At 34.8% G+C, this 17919-nt stretch overlaps 1 protein-coding gene across 4 annotated transcripts in view; it reads left to right on the forward strand.

Moving 5' to 3' along the window:
* The first annotated feature begins 1823 nt into the window (after positions 1-1823).
* The window catches only part of LOC106878747 (protein bicaudal C homolog 1-B), a 252304-nt gene continuing 236208 nt past the window's right edge, over positions 1824-17919 (forward strand). For all 4 annotated transcript variants that reach the window (XM_052968360.2, XM_052968361.2, XM_052968362.2 and 1 more), the window contains exon 1: positions 1824-2053. In XM_052968360.2, coding sequence (XP_052824320.1) covers positions 1849-2053 — 205 coding nt within the window. In that variant the 5' untranslated portion in view covers positions 1824-1848. The remainder of the gene's footprint in view (positions 2054-17919) is intronic.

Below are 17919 nucleotides of genomic sequence, written 5' to 3' on the forward strand. Positions count from 1 at the left end.
GACCAAAATAAAATATACTATTAATTCTGTATTATGAAATTAAGTATTCTTTTTTTTTCGGGAAGTCAACACTAAACAGATATACACATAGGCGCAAGCTTGCTTACCAACCACATGGTTCCGGGTTCAATCCCACTGCGTGGCACCTTGGGCAAGTGTCTTCTACTATAGCCTCGGGCCAACCCAAGCCTTGCGAGTGAATTTGGTAGACGGAAACTGAAAGAAGCCCGTCGTATATAAATATATATATATATGTGTGTGTGTGTGTGTGTGTGTGTGTGTGTTTCTGTGTTTGTCCCCCCTAACATCGCTTGACAACCGATGGTGATGTGTTTACGTTCCCGTAACTTAGCGGTTCGGCCAGAGAGACGATAGAATAAGTACTAGTCTTACAAAGAAGTCCTGGGGTCGATTTGCTCGACTAAAGGCGGTGCTCCAGCATGGCTGCAGTCAAATGACTGAAACAAATAAAAGAATATATATATGTATATATATATTATAGCTAACGGTGTTGTACTGAACAGCTGTGTCCATCATGGTGTGAAATAGTAAGAAAAAAATGCCTAACTCTCGACTGTTAATCTGTTTACTTTGGAGTAAGTTATAAATAATAACATTACCTGGTGAAAAAAACCAAAAAAAACAACAACAACAAAAAGGATAGTCAGGGAAGGTAGAAATCGTAAGACGGAGTGATAGAAGAGAGAATTTTTATTGAAAGAAAAAAAGTGTCTATTTCGAAATTCGAAACTATTTTATTGAATTCGCAGAAAAAAAGTTTCCTTAATTTTTCTACACACTCGATATTACTGATTATAAACACAGTGCGAGTTTAAAATAGTCTTGAATATACCAGTCGATGCAGGGTGAGAATATTAGAGCAATTTTATTCTTCTTGCAGGGCGAAAGGGAAATAGACATTAGCAGCGTAAATAAATTACAATACACAGGTAAAAGATACGCCTGCCTGGTGGAGGTGTGTTGAGAAGACGGACAGAGGAAAAAGTTGTAAACTAATGCAGTTAAGAAAGCCACAGTTTTATTTCGTCTCTCGTAGTAAATCAGAAACCTTGACCCTCAAGTAAGAAATCAATATTTATAATGGAATTCACGAAGTGCTCTGTTATGTTGTTAGAAAGTTATCGTCAAGTTCATAATGAAATTTTGAAATTCGATGGATTTACATGTTTAGAAACCGTTTAGATTTGGTCGTAGTTTTAGACATTTTCTAGTGAATTTAGAATACGTTTTGCAACGGACAAATTATGGAACTAAATATATTCATGTAAATATTAAAAGGAAGTACCGCACGTAAATACTCGTTTATAAGTGTAGAATCTAGTTAGAAAATAAGTTGCACAAATTAAAAAAAAAACAAACAAAAAGTTCCTTTCGTCGAAGTTTTATTTTTCCCCCTCGTCGAAAGAGTAGTTGAGGTATTTAGAGCATAAAAGTTTCCATAAACCGCATGCTGTTCCTGATAGTTGTAGTTTTCACTTTATCTCAGCTTTTATTGGCCCCTCTCGTTGTCATTTTTACTACGGATCTCGATTCCTAACCGTCTGTCTCTATCCCCTCACTATATGGTTCGTCCACCTTCCTTCCTTTACTTTGGCGCTGCTACTTCTCTTAGTTCTTAAACAGCCTTCAACAATCGTTCAGTTGTTAAGAAAAAGAAAGAAAGAAAGAAACTACTCTCACATAACAACAACAAAAAAAAAAAAAAGGAAGAAAGCAACAAAGCCGAGTTAAGTGCCACTAAACTTACTTTCCACGACTGCTGCTTTCGTTCGCAACTAGTGCTTTCACTGCAACCCCAACACATACACAAAACAGAATAATGCTGGTATGGCGGAGACTATCCTACAGTCTCTGATACCCGGACTGGATACGAATTCATTTGAGTGTTCTTACCTAAATTCGGATTCAAAATCTGATATTGGTGACACTTCTTCTCAGGGTACCAACGATGACCGACCGGATAAAGATCTTGGAGGCTTGTTCGAGGATAGGTTCCGTGTCGACCGAAGAAAATTGGAACGAATGTTACAAGGTAGGTAGCTGTTTGATACCGACGGAATGGTTTTTTTTTTGAGACGTGGGTATATATATATATATATATAAAATTCTTGCTTGTAAAAAAGAATGGGCAAAATGTCTTTTAGAAAATATATAGAATTATTAGAGTTTTAAAAGATTGACATTGCTTTTAGAAAGACTCTCCAAATAGTTTTCAACTCGTAAAGTAAGAATTTTCGACTATTTTTAACCCAGACTTTGTTGGGATTGCAAAAAAAGAACAAAAAAGTTGACTAACTGTCATTATTCCAAGTACTGCCTCTTTTTCTATCTATCTGTTTACCGAAATATTTACAAATAACTTTAGAAGTTTACAATTCTTTTATCGTGTATATATGTGCGTGTGTATTTGTGTGAGTGAGTAACTGTGTATTAATGTGTCTATATGTTATGTACGGACTTCATTCATAGTTTTCAATGACAAGATAAACATCAAATTGCAGGATGGGTATGAAATTTTGTTTGCTATGTTAATAAAGTTCGCAACACATTTTCATTCCTCAACTTTTACTGCAGGAATTCACATCAACAAACTTTAAAGATAGTGACGTTTTAAATATCACTGTACGCGCGCGCGCGTATGCGTGTGTGTACGCGTGTGTATATATACATATATATATATATAACCTCATTCACAGATATAAACTCTCATTAATTTAGTTTATTGATTATTATTTTGGGCAAAAAGTTCTGCGAGGAGGTAAAAAAAACTTTGAAAACTGTATCACAGCTTAGGGAACATCAATTCTAGCGCTGAAACAAACCTTCGCTGTATATTTCATCTTTTATTTATGAATCACCCATACCATCGTTATTAAAAATTTTAATATTTTAATTTTATGCACTTAAAAATAAACTATTAACATTTTGTAATTTTGAAATTAAATTTTATTTCTAGTATTTATAATTTAAGTTGGAGACTTCACCCAAGTTTTCAGTGCTTAGGTATTGCTATCACATAACAAATGTCTCAAGTCTTTTATAACTGACTTACATCATCAGCTTCTGTCTCCACCCCCGCATTGTCATCATCATCATCATTGTGGTTTACATTATTACCATCATCATCCTTAACATTATTACCGACATGATCATCAACGTTATGTGAGACTACCATTACATTATATTCAGTTATACTTTCTGTCACATCCATAAGACGTTAATATTACTATTAAGTAGAAACAAGACGAAATTAATCAAAATAACATATAAACGTTGGAGATGGATTTCTGTTCATTATACTCACTTTGGAAACCAACGATTTTCTGGGATTTTGTATCCTATCTATCTATCTATCTATCTATCTATCTATCTATCTATCTATCTATCTATCTGCCTGAAGCTAGTGCCCAATCATAACCATACGTAATAGGCTGGAACAAATGAATGGGAGAGAGAGAGCTATATATACACAGACCTATATATATATATATATATATATATATATATATATATATACACAGACCTATATATATATATATATATATATATATATATATATATATATACAGACCTATATATATATATATATATATATATATATATATATATATATATATAGGAGCAGGCATGATTGTGCATAGGCACATGCACATTGTTGTGTATGGCTGCAGGCATGGGTGTGTGGTTAAGAAGTTTGCTTCCCAACCACAAGGCTTCGAGTTCAGCCCCACTGTAACACCTTAGATAAGTGACTTCTACTATGGTCTTGGATCCAACCAGAGCCTTGTGAGTGGATTTGGTAGGTGGAAATTGAGAGAAGCCCATTATATATGTATAGATATATATCTTTATGTGTGTGTTTGCATCTTGTTATCATGACGTTGTGTGACAGTTATAAATGAGCACCACTGTCATGCAAATGGTGTTATTCATTCCAGTCTTCTGGGAAAACATGACAGACAGTGGGGAAATGCTGTTTTGCTTGGAAACAAGTGGGTGTTGGTAACAGGAAAGGCATCTGGCTTTAGAAAATCGACCTCAATGAATTCTGCCTGTCTAATATATTTGTGGCAAAGGACATTAAAATAATGGTGGGACTCATTTACATGTCATGCAATGCCAACACAAGGAGACACATGGACACACACACACACACACACACACACACACACACACACACACATATATATATATATATATACATCATGTAAATATATGATACTATATACATAAATATATATGATACATTCATATACATATATATATGATTGCTTGACAACCAAGGTTGGTGAGTTTATGTCTCCATAAATTAGCAGTTCAGCAAAGGAGACCAATAGAACCAGGCTCAGAAAATAAGAATATTTGAAATGCATAGGGGTGGTAAAGTATCACCATTACAAGTCAGTAACAAAATGATTTATTAATATTCAAAAATGTCATGGAAAGCAGTAAAATGGTTTTGATATTTGTACTACCTCTTCTTGTTCTTGTTTTTATACATATAACTACTGACATGCGTATATATTTATAATTATTGATGAGTGTGTTTATATATTGTTTATATATTTCTTGGTTTCAGTCATTGGACTGTGGTCTTACTGGGGTACTGTTTTTAACTAGAAATGTGTAATTCTTGACCTACAAGAATATGAGATGGTTACAGGTGGAATGACTGATTATAAATTTGCATCATTTGCGCAGACTTGGAGTAAACATCAGTAATCATAGACATATTTTCAGTACCTTTGTAAAATATACCCACAGATAATGTGTGTGTGTGTGTGTGTGTGTTCAGATAATCTAGTTTCTTGCTTGAAGTTTGAAGTGGCCAGAAACTCCAGTCCCAAGACAAAGAAATCCAGTTTTATGTGTGTGGTATTATACTGAATTCTATGAATGGAATTGTAATTCAAGTGTGTGTGTGTGAAAATGTGTCACTCTGTTGGAGGTCTGAGAAAGATGAAAGCACTGAGGCAGCCGTGAAAATAATCAAAAATGATGGCAGCAGATATTTCTTCACCTGATAAAAGGAAGACAATACTTGTGTACCAACAATATGAACAGTGTGCTCACTGATTTAATTTATGGTTGAATTAATTTAATTCACACTTCTCAACTAATTAATAATTAACATGCTGTGTTAAATGTCACAATTGTTGATATTAGTTGCAGCTGACATAGTACTGACAATATTAACACTAAATCAGCTGTTTCCAATAATCAGCCAACCAGTGATTAGCATGATGTTATATTAATGGGCATGCCTAATTGCCGATTGCTGTACCAATACATGCAGACATTTCCAACAGCCTACTGCACATATAGCAGCAGCAACTGAAGGGCAGCAACAGTACTTTATAGCTTGGCTATTTTCCAACAGGCAACAGCAATGTACACAGCTCACAAAACTCTACAGCAAAACATCATTACAGCTATGCAAGAACTTACAGTATGTAACCTTTTCAATAGCAATTTCCTTCAAGTTTCAAACCTGTCAACTTTCATTGCATAAACAGAGTAGTATAGAACATTCATCAATAAGAACTATGTTAAATTATTTTCCAACTTGTTTTCATTGAAAGTAAGTAGTAGTGGAATCATATTATACATGAAAGCAGCAAACAAAATTCCATGGAGCATTTGTCCCATCTCTTTATGTTCTGAGTTTAAATCCCACCAAAATCAACTTTACCTGTTGGTAATAAAGTACCTGTTCAGAAAGGTAGATTGGTAGAATTCTTAGATTTGGACAGAATCCTTGCAGTATTTGATTTGGTTGCTGTGAAAAAAGCATCCAGCATACAGTTTAAAGTAATTGGACTTAAGAAGGGCACCTTACTCTAGAAATGTAGCTAAAAGTGAAATTCACCAGTAAGTCATGGTTCTCACAACCTGTCTTTATAAACACCATCCCCAAATTTGTACTGATTCCTGCCATAGCAACCCGTCCAACCTATGCCTGCATAAAAAGTGGACATAAAACAATGATGATGATATACAATGAGCTTCTTTCTGTTTGTGATAATAACATCTACTCAAATAGCTTTGGTTGTCCAAGAACAATGGTAGAAAACACTTGCCCTAGACAAAGTACTGTAGGATTGAACCTGAAACTACAAACTTCTTAACCACACAGCCATACCTGTACTAATGGGTGTGAGTGTGTAAGTACAGGAAAGTGAGTCTGCAATAATGTACAAAACACATGAAGGAGTGAACAAAATAAAATGTAGGCATGCAAGTGAGTCTGTAATAGAGATGAGTATAAAATGTATACAGCGCCAAATGGACCCTGGTTGAGAATCGCAGCTCTAATGAGTTACCACTATCATTCATACCAGATTTCACTGAGCTGGTCCTCATTAATCTGTGTTATGTTTTAGAGGCATTCTGGACATAACCATTTCCTGTTATGTATATCTATAGCTACATTTTTCATTTCATTTTTACTTTAAGACAAACTCAATCAACTTGTCTTGTTGTAAAATTTATATTTCTTTCAGTTTGATTAGTCATCAAAGTACTAACTATGCATATGACTTAACCATTTGGATCGTGTTTATTTACATGTATGTATTTATAGGCACAAGCATGGCTTTGTGGAAAAGAAACTTGCTTCCCAACTGTGTGGCTCTGGGTTCAGTCTCTCTGAGTCGCACCTTGGGCAAGTATCATTTACTATAGCCCTTGGCCAACCAAAGCCTTGTAAATAATTTGGTAGATGGAAACTGAATGAAGCCTATTGTGTGTGTGTGAGTATAGTCTGTATGTTTGTGTTGCCTTTGTCCCTCACTACCACTTGACAACCAGTTTTGGTTTATGCCCTGGTAACTTAGTGATTTGGCAAAAGAGACTGACAGAGTAAGTACTAGATTTAACAAATATGTGCTGGGGTCGATTTGTTCAACTAAACCTTTCAAAGCAGTGCCCCAGCATGACCGCAGTTCTGTGACTGAAACAAGTAAAAGCTAAAAGATCTGTATATATATATATGTCACAAACTGCTATTGTCTGATTTTTACTCCAAATTGATACACCATCACTTGAGGTTGGAAAGGCATGAATGTCAAAACATTTGAACTCATTGTCAACTGAAGCCAATATTGACATATATATAAAATTTCAGCTCCAGTATTGGCTGTGTGGTAAGAAGTTTGCTTCCCAACTACATTGTTCTGAGTTCAGTCTCACTGCGTGACACCTTGGGCAAGTGTTTTCTACTATAGCCTTGGGTTGACCAAACCATTTGTGAGTGAATTTGGTAGATGGAAACTGAAAAAAGCCTGTCATATGTATGTATGTATATACGGACTTGTGTGTCTGTGTTTGGTTTGTCTCCCTACCATCCCTTGACAACTGATGCTGGTTTGTTTATGTCCCCATAACTTAGTGGTTCAGCAAACAAGACAGATAGAATAAGTACTAAGCTTACACAGAATAAGTCCTGGGGTCAATTTCTTCAACTAAAAACTCTTTAAGGTGGTGCTCCAGCATGGCCACAGTCAAATGACTGAAATGCATAAAAGTTTCAGCACACATTCATAAATGATATGTGAAGTTATGAATATCCTGTCTTCTAATCTATCTACTTTATAATGAAGTCAAGTATACAAATGTATGCCTCACTATCTCCCCCCCACTCCTCTCCCCCACTCTTGCCCACTCTAATAATATAAAACTGTGAAAATAAAACTATAGCTGCAATATTTACCTTGTAGAAGAGCTGAGTGAAACAGTCTTCCTTTGTTTTCATAGTTTTAAAAACTCAGTTATATATAACATAAGGGTTACGGAATCTATTGTACAAAGTTGATAATTAAACTGGTCCTCAAGTGCTTGCACATGTTCCTCTCAGTACATTTGTGCTATGTGTGTATCTATATATGCTTCTCTCATTCTCTCTTCATTTTTTGTATGTCTATCTCTTCTCTTTTGCTGCATATATGTGTATTTCTGTCATCATCATCATCATTTTAACATTCATTTTCCCCACTCTCACTTGCATTGGATTCTATATCCCTAACTATTTTCCGTCCTTCACACACATGCACACACTTCTGATTATAAGACAATCTCAATATCAAAAAGCATGTCATAAAAACAATCTTGTTTATGCACTCTTCCAGAAATATCCATTCATACACATGTGACTGACATTAAATAGTGCCATGTTTCATCCTGTTCCATACTTCTCCTGTGGACCAATGTTGCTGCTCTAAATATCTTAACTTATTGTTAAATATTTGTGGTTTTATGCCTCAGCACATGCCAACTCGTCTAATCTATATTTAACACATGTATGTTTATATCTTACACACACATACACATACATAATTATCATCATTGTTGTCATATGTTCGTTTTCCATGGGCTGGACGATTTGACTGGACGATTTGACTGGACGATTTGACTGGACGATTTGACTGGACGATTTGACTGGAGCTGGCAAGCTGGAGAGTTGCACCAGGCTCTAATTATAATTGTCTGTTTTGGCATGGTCTCTACAGCTGAATGCCCTTCCGAACACCAACCACTTTACTGATGGTTTTATGTGGTACCAACACCAATGCTTTATACATGGCACCAGCATGGGTGCTTTATATATATATATATAAACAACATTGTTTCAATTCAGTTAATTTTAAAATTTGATGTCTTTGAATCTTGGAGTGAGTTATTTCTTATATAAATTTTATCCTTATCTTGTCATTTTTTTCTCTCTTCAAAGAACAATGTTCAAAAGTTTTATCAGCTATTGTAGGACCTTTTACTTACAAAGATCTGTCACTGTTTTGCTAAATACGATTTTCAAAAGTATTCCTATTGAGAGTTCCTGCTAGTTAAAACTCATCAGTAATTCAAATACTTTGACAATGGTAACAGCTGTAGCCACTCTTCCAATGGTCTTCCCTGGTTATGGGAGGCATTTGAACCATTATGTACAATTTATAGAACTATATGTAAAATTAAATTCTTCAGAAATATTCTGTTTCTTGGCAACATAGTTTTCATTAATTATTTAGAACTTACAAACGTGGTATTCACTTATGTTGTTGTTTAATAACAGGTTGACTTTGGTTGCATAAGCCTCCAGTCAAAGCTATTCCAACTGATTCTGGTGTATGGGGGTAGGGGGTATTGTGATGATGATTATATTGAGCATGGGTTGTCCTCCCAACTATCTCACATAGTTTTGAATTCAAATCTCAAAGGTAAATAATAATAATGACGGACTCTCCTGTCGAAGACAACATGTGAACATTCAGCTTCTGCTGAATGACCTGCACAAATGATTTGTATATAGTGATCAAATGTTCATGCCCCATATTAGGTCACTCTCTCTATCAAATCAACATTGTCTGAACGGGTGTCAAAGTGATTGCAGAGCAATGCGAGATGATGTTCTTTGCTCAAGAACACAATGTACCACCTGGTCTGGAAATTGAACTCATGATTGCTAGATCTCAAGTGCAACACCCTAACCACTAAGCAATAATAATAATAATAATAATAATAATAATAATAATAATAATAATTGTTTCTAATTTAAACACAAGGTCAGCAGTTTTGAGGGGAAGGGAGTTAGTTGATTACATCAACCACAGTATTTGACTGGTACTTTATTTTATTGATCTTGGAAGGATAAAAAAGCAAAGTTCACCTCAGCAAAATTTGAACACAGGATGTAAAGAGTCAGTAGAAATACTGCATTGCAAGGCATTATTTTTCATCTGCCAGTGTCATCATCATCATCGTTTAACGTCCGCTTTCCATGCTAGCATGGGTTGGACGATTTGACTGAGGACTGGTGAAACCGGATGGCAACACCAGGCTCCAGTCTGATTTGGCAGAGTTTCTACAGCTGGATGCCCTTCCTAACGCCAACCACTCAGAGAGTGTAGTGGGTGCTTTTACGTGTCACCCGCACGAAAACGGCCACGCTCGAAATGGTGTCTTTTATGTGCCACCCGCACAAGCCAGTCCAGGGGCACTGGCAACGATCTCGCTCGAAAATCCTATACTCCTGATAATTTGTTTTATTTGTTACATTGATATTACCAAAACAAATAAGGAACATTACAAGGAAGAACAATTTCCAAAAACAATGGCAGTTTACATAGAATTGCAAACAAAACCAGGAAAAACAAGTATAGAAGAAATATCAATAAGACATCACAATATGTATTAATGAGCCAGCGCAATATGTATTAATGAGTTAGAGTAATGCATGCGGATGAGACTGTGGCAATATTGACCTTCACCTAAAACCAGTCCAGAAATCCCACATACTTATTCCGATTACCTTGGACTATATTCTCTGGCCTATAGATGTATACTGAGACTAGGCCATTCACCTTGGCCATTCTTGCCATTGTCACCTGTCTTTTGGCAGGGTCCATTCTCACTTTCCTCTTTAAGTGGAATTTGATGAAGGAATGGTTAAGAAGAAAGTGTCTGTTCTTAGTCCTTTTAATTTTCCATACAATCTTCTTCACCACCATTTCTAAACATAGGCACAAGGCCATTATATGGTACTCTGGCATCTTAAGCTGAATCCCCTCTGTTTCAAGTATTCATGCCAGGTCTCTGGCCTAAAAATAATTTTCTCCCCACCCCTTCCACCAGTCTTGGAGATACTGGAAATGATCACAAATACTGCTTTTTCTTCTCTGAACAACTCATTCCTCAAATAGCAACCAAATTTTCTTAAATCACACATCATATAGTTCCAACTATCTTTTATCTGTTATTTGTCATTGGACTACAGCCATGATGGGGCACCATCTTACCAGTACTTAAAGTCTGGTACTTGTTCTATTGGCTTCTTTTGCTGAACCACTAAGTTATTGGAATGTAAACAAACCAACACCAGTTGTCAAGCAGTGGAGAGGAGTCAAACACAAAAACACATGTATATATGATGGGCTTCCTCACAGGTTTTACCCGCCAAATCCACTCACAAGGTATTGATCGACCTGGGGCTATAATAGAAGACACTTGCCCAAGGTGCACTACAGTGGGACTGAACCCACAACCATATAGTCGCCAAACGAGCTTCTTAACCACAAAGCAGTACCTGCACCTAAAAACAAAAAGGTACGGTAATGGCTGAAATGATTTTGATCATATATTCGCTGCAGAAGCTGGACCAGTTTGGAACTCTCTCTCTCTCTCTTCCAGTCTTTGACAATCAATTGCAAGTTTAGTATAAACAAAAGCTAATCCATAACATATTAGTGATGGTAGTAGACTAGAATATATCAATTAGAAAGATTGCAATGGTAATTTTCTTTCTTTTACTTTGTATAAAAAAATAAGTTAGGCTTTTGAATAACTCGTCATTCTGGCACATATGTGACTAGTTATGTACCATTCTGAATTGGAGCACCATCATAGCTGTAATCATAATGTTGCTGGTGATGATGATGATGGTGTTAGTATCTTGACCAATATAACACAATAAATAGGAAATGCGGGGATAGTTCAATTGAAAGTATCTAATGAGAGTGATGGTGGGAGTAACAAAGAAGTTTTTGAATCTAACAGGAAAAAAGGAAAGAAACAATTAAAATAATCCACTGTTGTAGGAAAAATACTTGAAACATGCTTCATTCAGACTGCTTAGAAGTTTCCTTTGAGTCAGTTTTATCCATTAAAGAGCTAAATTGGTTCCATTTTTTTTATCTCCGACCGAATAAACAAAGTAACTTGACCCCAAAAAATGTTGTGAGTAAATTTCTTGATACATTATAAATGTCAATAGACTCTTATGTTTTTCTCAACTATTTGGTTTATTTTACTGAGCAAACTCTCACTAATTTGTTATCAATAAGGAAGCCACTTTGCTTAGTGTCTGTTGATGGTGTGAGTGTGTGTAATGTCGTTGGATTATTACAAAACTAGAAGAAAAGGTTTTTGATGATGCTTGGAAGGTTCAATGTTAAATCTGAAGAGAGCTGTGTGAAAACTAGTAGACTAATGAAATAACACAATTAAATAGTCATATGGCATATATCAGTAATTATGAATGGGAGGAAAATACTAAAAGTATATGCGACCTAATTGAATTCAATTTATTACTAATGCAAAGTAGTTTAAGAAGCTAGTTAGGTAGTGCTACCATAACCAGTGAGATTTTGTCATAAGTGTGATTATCACCAGTTAAAATCTAAAAGAAGTTGTTATTAGAGTACTAAAGTTTGGTTTATTAACTTAATCTTCTGTGTTTTTATTTTCTCTTTTATTATTCCATTCATAATTTTATGGGTCTTTTTCTGCTGGTGTATCTTTACACTTTTTCCTTGGTTTAGGTCCAGATTTAGTCTTTTATTGTAACTCTTAATGCCTGCTTAAAGAGTCCATCTATAATATCAACTCATTGAGTTTTCTATCATCAACTCATGGTATCCTTTCATAATGTCCACTCTTGACTATATCACAGTCTGAGGATTTTGAATTAACTGATAAGAAAAGATGAAGCTGCTAAGAGCAATAACTGGAGTTCACCATTTTTACATGATCTGGATGTGAGTCTTTATATTGGACATTTGTTATACATGAGTTGTAGGGAACTTATTTTTCTTTGATGTTGGAAAAATTTACATTTTGGCAGAAAGATTAACCACTTCGGACAAGGAACTGAAAGATGGAGAATAAAGATCTGGATTTTAAAAAATGCTGTAAAATAGGTTGTGAATAGATTGTCAATTGTCCTAGGTTAGTAATAATAATTGTCAGAGATGTAAGAAAGTAGTGGAGTCTTTGTCGATAGTGTCGAGATGAGCAGATACAGTATTGATGGTAAAATATTTTGATCAGTTCTGTTTACAATTGCTGGTACTGATCATGTAGAGATGAACAGATAAAGCATTGCTGTTAAAGTTGGTTTGGTTCCAGCTAATTCTTTCTACAATGTAGGAATTGGTGATGATGTGGGTAATGTAATGATGAGTAGGAATAATATTACTGTTAGAAATACTTTGATTTCAACTCAGTAGTTCTAACTTCAGTTGTTAAAGAAAGAAGACTTACTAAGGTTGGAGAATAAGTGAAGAGAATGGACGAGAGAAAGACTACAAGAACAGTGAGAAAGAAGTTTTGTATTGGCTGATATGTTTGTTTCAAGAAATACATGATTTGGATGTGTAACAAAGATGGCAGGGGCATCAGAAAATCAACTAAGTGATCAGCAATTCATATTCTGTGCATTGTGCACACAACTGAGTGCATCTAGCACTATGTAGGTACCATGTATAGTATAGTTCAATACTGTATGCATTAAAATTCTGCCAATCTCGACTTTGCCTTTCATCCTTTTGGGGTTGATAAATTAAGTACCAGTTGTGTACTGGGGTTGATCTAATTGACTGGCCCCCTCCCCCAAAATTTTGGGCATTGTGCTTAGAATAGAAAAGAATACTGTGAGCATTAGAATTTGATGGTTTGTAGAATATAGAGATGAAATGAGAGACAGACCAAGGAAATATAGGATTAGAGGTAAACTAAGAGAAACTAGAAATTTCTCATAAAAAAAAAAAGCCAAAGAAGAACAAAGAGTAAACCAACATGTCTAAGTCAAATAGAATATTGAGGTAGAAAGCCCTCATGCTATTCTCACTAGTATTTTAATCATGTTATATCTTTGCAGAAAAGTTGTGTTTAGCCCCAGCCCAGCTCTGAGTTGACCTATGATTAAAGGCATTCTAATCATGGCCATCCTATCTTTTTTCAGTTATTGCATGTCTGAGAGTAAGTTACTATAGTGTCCAATGTGTCCTTTTTAAGACAGCAGAGGGAGATTTGTTATACTTAGGTTGAGTAACCTCAATAGAGATATCCTCATTTGCACATGAGAAATACAGTACACTGTATTGCTTAAACAGCCACATGTTATGGTTTTGGTAAATACCTATCACCCTGTTCAATAATGAAACCTAGAACTGTGTAGAAATTCTTTATCTAGCTAACATGATGGACAACTTTACAGTTGGTAATAAAATTCATATTACTTAGTGCCACTATTTGATGTAAATATTTCAATATCAGATATATCTAAGTGCATTTTGCAACATTGTTTCATATAAGTCAGGAATTATGAAACTTTTTCTCTCAGCATACCCATTCATCATATCCAGCAGTGTTGACATACCCTGTGTGAAGAATATAGTGTAAAATGGTTGGATGCCATAGAACAGATAGCAGACATGTATTATTTGTTTTTAATTTAATTTTAGTGTTGATGAAATAAACTACCAGTCAATACTGGGATCAAAATAACTGACTAAAATTTTAATCTTGTGCCTTTGTAAAAAATCAGTTTCATTTAATGTTAGATTTTTAATGAGATAGGGGAGCCTGGCTTTTTTTTTAACAAGTTGCTCAATTCTCAGCACAGTTTCAAAGAGGCCAACCTGCAGTTAATACAGTTGCATGAACTTGTTTTTGGTTATAAACATCACTGAAAATTCATGTTCACTATGATAAATGCATGAGAATAATAAAAGGCTCTCCATACATTTCCTAGGTACACAAATTATGTTTAGTTGGTTGTGATTATTTAAAAATTCCAGTGTTTTTACAAAGTTTGCTTACTGCTACAATTTTTGTTACACACTCCAGTTTGAAAACTCCTGATCTAAGTATTTTTCAGCGTATGTTTAACTTCAGCTATCTTACTTAGAGCTGAGTGTTTTCAATACTCCAGTTTGAAGAAGTAGAAGCAGAAAAGTTAAACACTGCTATCAAATCCTTTTCCAAATTAGAGGTAGCTTACATATTTTTAATACCCAATCATAAATGTTGACTATTTTTAGTTATCTAATTTCAACACCTGCTTCAGATGATTACTATTACACTGCGGGAATTTAGAGCTTCATGTCTTCATAGTTTTAATGATGAAGGAATGATTGTGAAGTTAAAAAGAATATTTCTATGATCCCTGGTATTATCAAATCTTGTTAATGTTTATAAGAAAATTATAAGTTCAAGCAATTACATCATTGATGTCATCTTTTTGGTCAAGACTTGCAGATATTTTGGCCTTAGTGAAGTTTTCAAATTAGAAATAGACATGTTTTAATATCTGTCCAAAGTTTTTTTTCTTTGGAAATATCTGATTTTAAGGCTTCTATTTAGTATTTGTTCTAAAGTTTCAAGAATTTATATTTCTGTAACTGAATAGCAGCCAATGTTTTCTTGAAAAGTTCATCAAAAATATAGTTTTCCTTTCTAAATCTCAATAAGTTATTATTTGTTTGTCTAGCTGTTTTCCTTCCAAATAGTTATGTCTTGTTTATAAGAAAAATACTGAACCAAGGGGGTCATTGATTGTATGTTGTAATCAGAACTGTATTCTGATCCTGGGAAACATACTTAACACTCTTTTAATTTGAATCACCCAATTTTAAGTAATCCCTTTAAGGAGACACAAGTAACAACTTTATATAGCATGAACAATGTTGTGTTAGTTTTACTATTGGGCCACAATCTTTATATTGGCTATGGAAGATGTAGTCAGCACTGATAGAATTATTACCCAAGATATGTCAAAAATAGCACTTCAATTCTTTTTAGAGTTGTCATGACGAGGGTCCCTCCTATCCAGTAATAAATAAAACTGAATGACATAATATGGCGGATATTGCTATAAATGCATGATAGCAATCATATATACACACATTCAGAATGAACAGAAACAGAATAATTACAAATATTACACCGTATAAGTGCTGGAATTTTACTGATTCTATCAGAGATGTGAAAGATTGAACATATCCAGGAGTTTAAAATGAGAATAGGCAAGCTGAGTTTGCTGATCTGAATCAGAGAGAGAGAGTGATAAGGCAAACAGACATGCTATATCTTGTTGATCATTGGGCCAGCTGTTTGCAGACAAAGGGAGTCATTTTGTTCTGAAAGAATGGAATTACAGCAAAGTGGAAAGAAGCAAAATGATAATCATTTGCCTTTCCTATTCCTTCTCATTAATGGTTCTAATTCTACTGGCACTTAAGATTTTGGCAGCAAATAAAGAATAACGTAAGTTTAATCTGAGTAAGAAGGTAAATCTCAAACAACCCACTAGTCTGAATAATCATGCACAAAGAAAAAAGTTTGGTATTAAGTTACACACAACACAACACATGCCAATGAAAGAGTCACTGTGTGGTCACCCAACCTGTTAGAAATAGAAGTCAAATTTCCATTCAGGTATAAAGAAAAAAACCGAGTAATCAATATGTTTTGCAGGGTTGATGCAAGAGTCAGCAAGTTGTAAACTGTTTGACTGGACTTGAAATCCCAATTAAAACTAATTTTATAATGTATATGTAGCCTACATTGTAGACACACAAACAGAGCAAATTTAATGATTTCATAATTTCTCCATAGATTGAAAAGATTATGAACAGCCTTAATCAATTTTTGAACCTCACTGGGTTCTCTTCAGAGGTATCTACATCACTTGACCAATACCAGAGAAACAAGTAGCCAATAGGTTTATACAACAAAGCCAGTGACTTCAGAGAATTAGAGCTACTAATTTGCATATACTGGCATAAGTTGGACTACTAGTGGCATACACACACAAAATATACATGTAATATCGTTATATTCATCTTAATGTGATATTATGCACATACATATACATAATATGTATGTGTAAAGGGTAAAGACTCCTTTCAGTCATTAATGACTATGGGATTGCTCCTAGAAAGTTCCCGTCCAAGGTACAAGTCTGAGTAAGCTTGTTTATGGAAGACCAGCAGTCGCCCGTGCATATCAGCCTCCACTCTCCACACAACTCATGTTATTCAAGGGAAAGGCAAAGACAGATACAGCTTGGCACCAGTGATGTTGCAACTCATTTCTACAGCTGAGCGAACTGGAGCAACATGAAATAAAGTGTCTTGCTCAATAACATAACCCACAGCCTGGTCCAGTAATCAAACTCACTACCTCATGATTGTGAGCCCGGTGCTTTAACTACTGAGCCATGCACCTTCACATATATGTGTATACATGTTATATATGTATGTGTGTGTATATATATATATATATATATATATATATATATATATATATATATTAGTGTTTTATGTGTGTATATGTGTATATATATACATATATATATATATATATATAATATCTGTGCGTGTGTGTGTGTGGTTATTTTACATTTTTTGAGTGCATATTGTGAATTTTTTAAAAATAGTAATTGTTTTTCATGGTTGGATGCCTTTCTTACTGCTAATCACTCATCCATGAAGTAGGGGGGGAACACAATACCAGTCAAACAATAAAAAGCAAATTATTTCCAGAATTTGCTTCATGACTGAAGAAGTTTATATTTTTGCTGTTTACTCTAGTCTGCTACTGGTTCTTAATTCTACCAAATAAGAAATAGATGAAAAGTCTGACTAACTTTGGCACAGTTTAAATTGAAAGCTGTAATCTAAAGACAGTGTTAATTATTGTCTCTTATTCATTTAGTGCAGCTCTGTCACTGAGTCACTGTGTTGTCTTAATATAATTTCAGAGAAATAAAAAGGAAAAAAAAAGCTTTTTATAAAAGAAAGACAAAATCTCTTGTAAGAAGTTTTTACTGTGCTTCCATCATGTTTGTAGGGTGCGAGGTGAATAAATATGTTTAGTAATAATAAAATTGTTGTTTAGACCCAGATTGGCTCCAATCAAGCAGGTTTATGATCAAAGGAGTTTCCACCATGATCATCAATCATCTTCTATTTAGATACAATATATTTAGGGTCCTATTAGCCAATCTATTCCCACTTTTTGTAAGATGGTGATGACTCCAGGCACAGACACGGTCTTGTGGTAAGAAGTTTGCTTTCCAACGACATGGTTTTGAGTTCAATACCTCTGTATGACACTTTGGGT

The sequence above is a fragment of the Octopus bimaculoides genome, chromosome 5, assembly GCF_046866305.1.
Source record: "Octopus bimaculoides isolate indiv1 chromosome 5, ASM4686630v1, whole genome shotgun sequence".
NCBI lineage: Eukaryota > Metazoa > Mollusca > Cephalopoda > Octopoda > Octopodidae > Octopus > Octopus bimaculoides.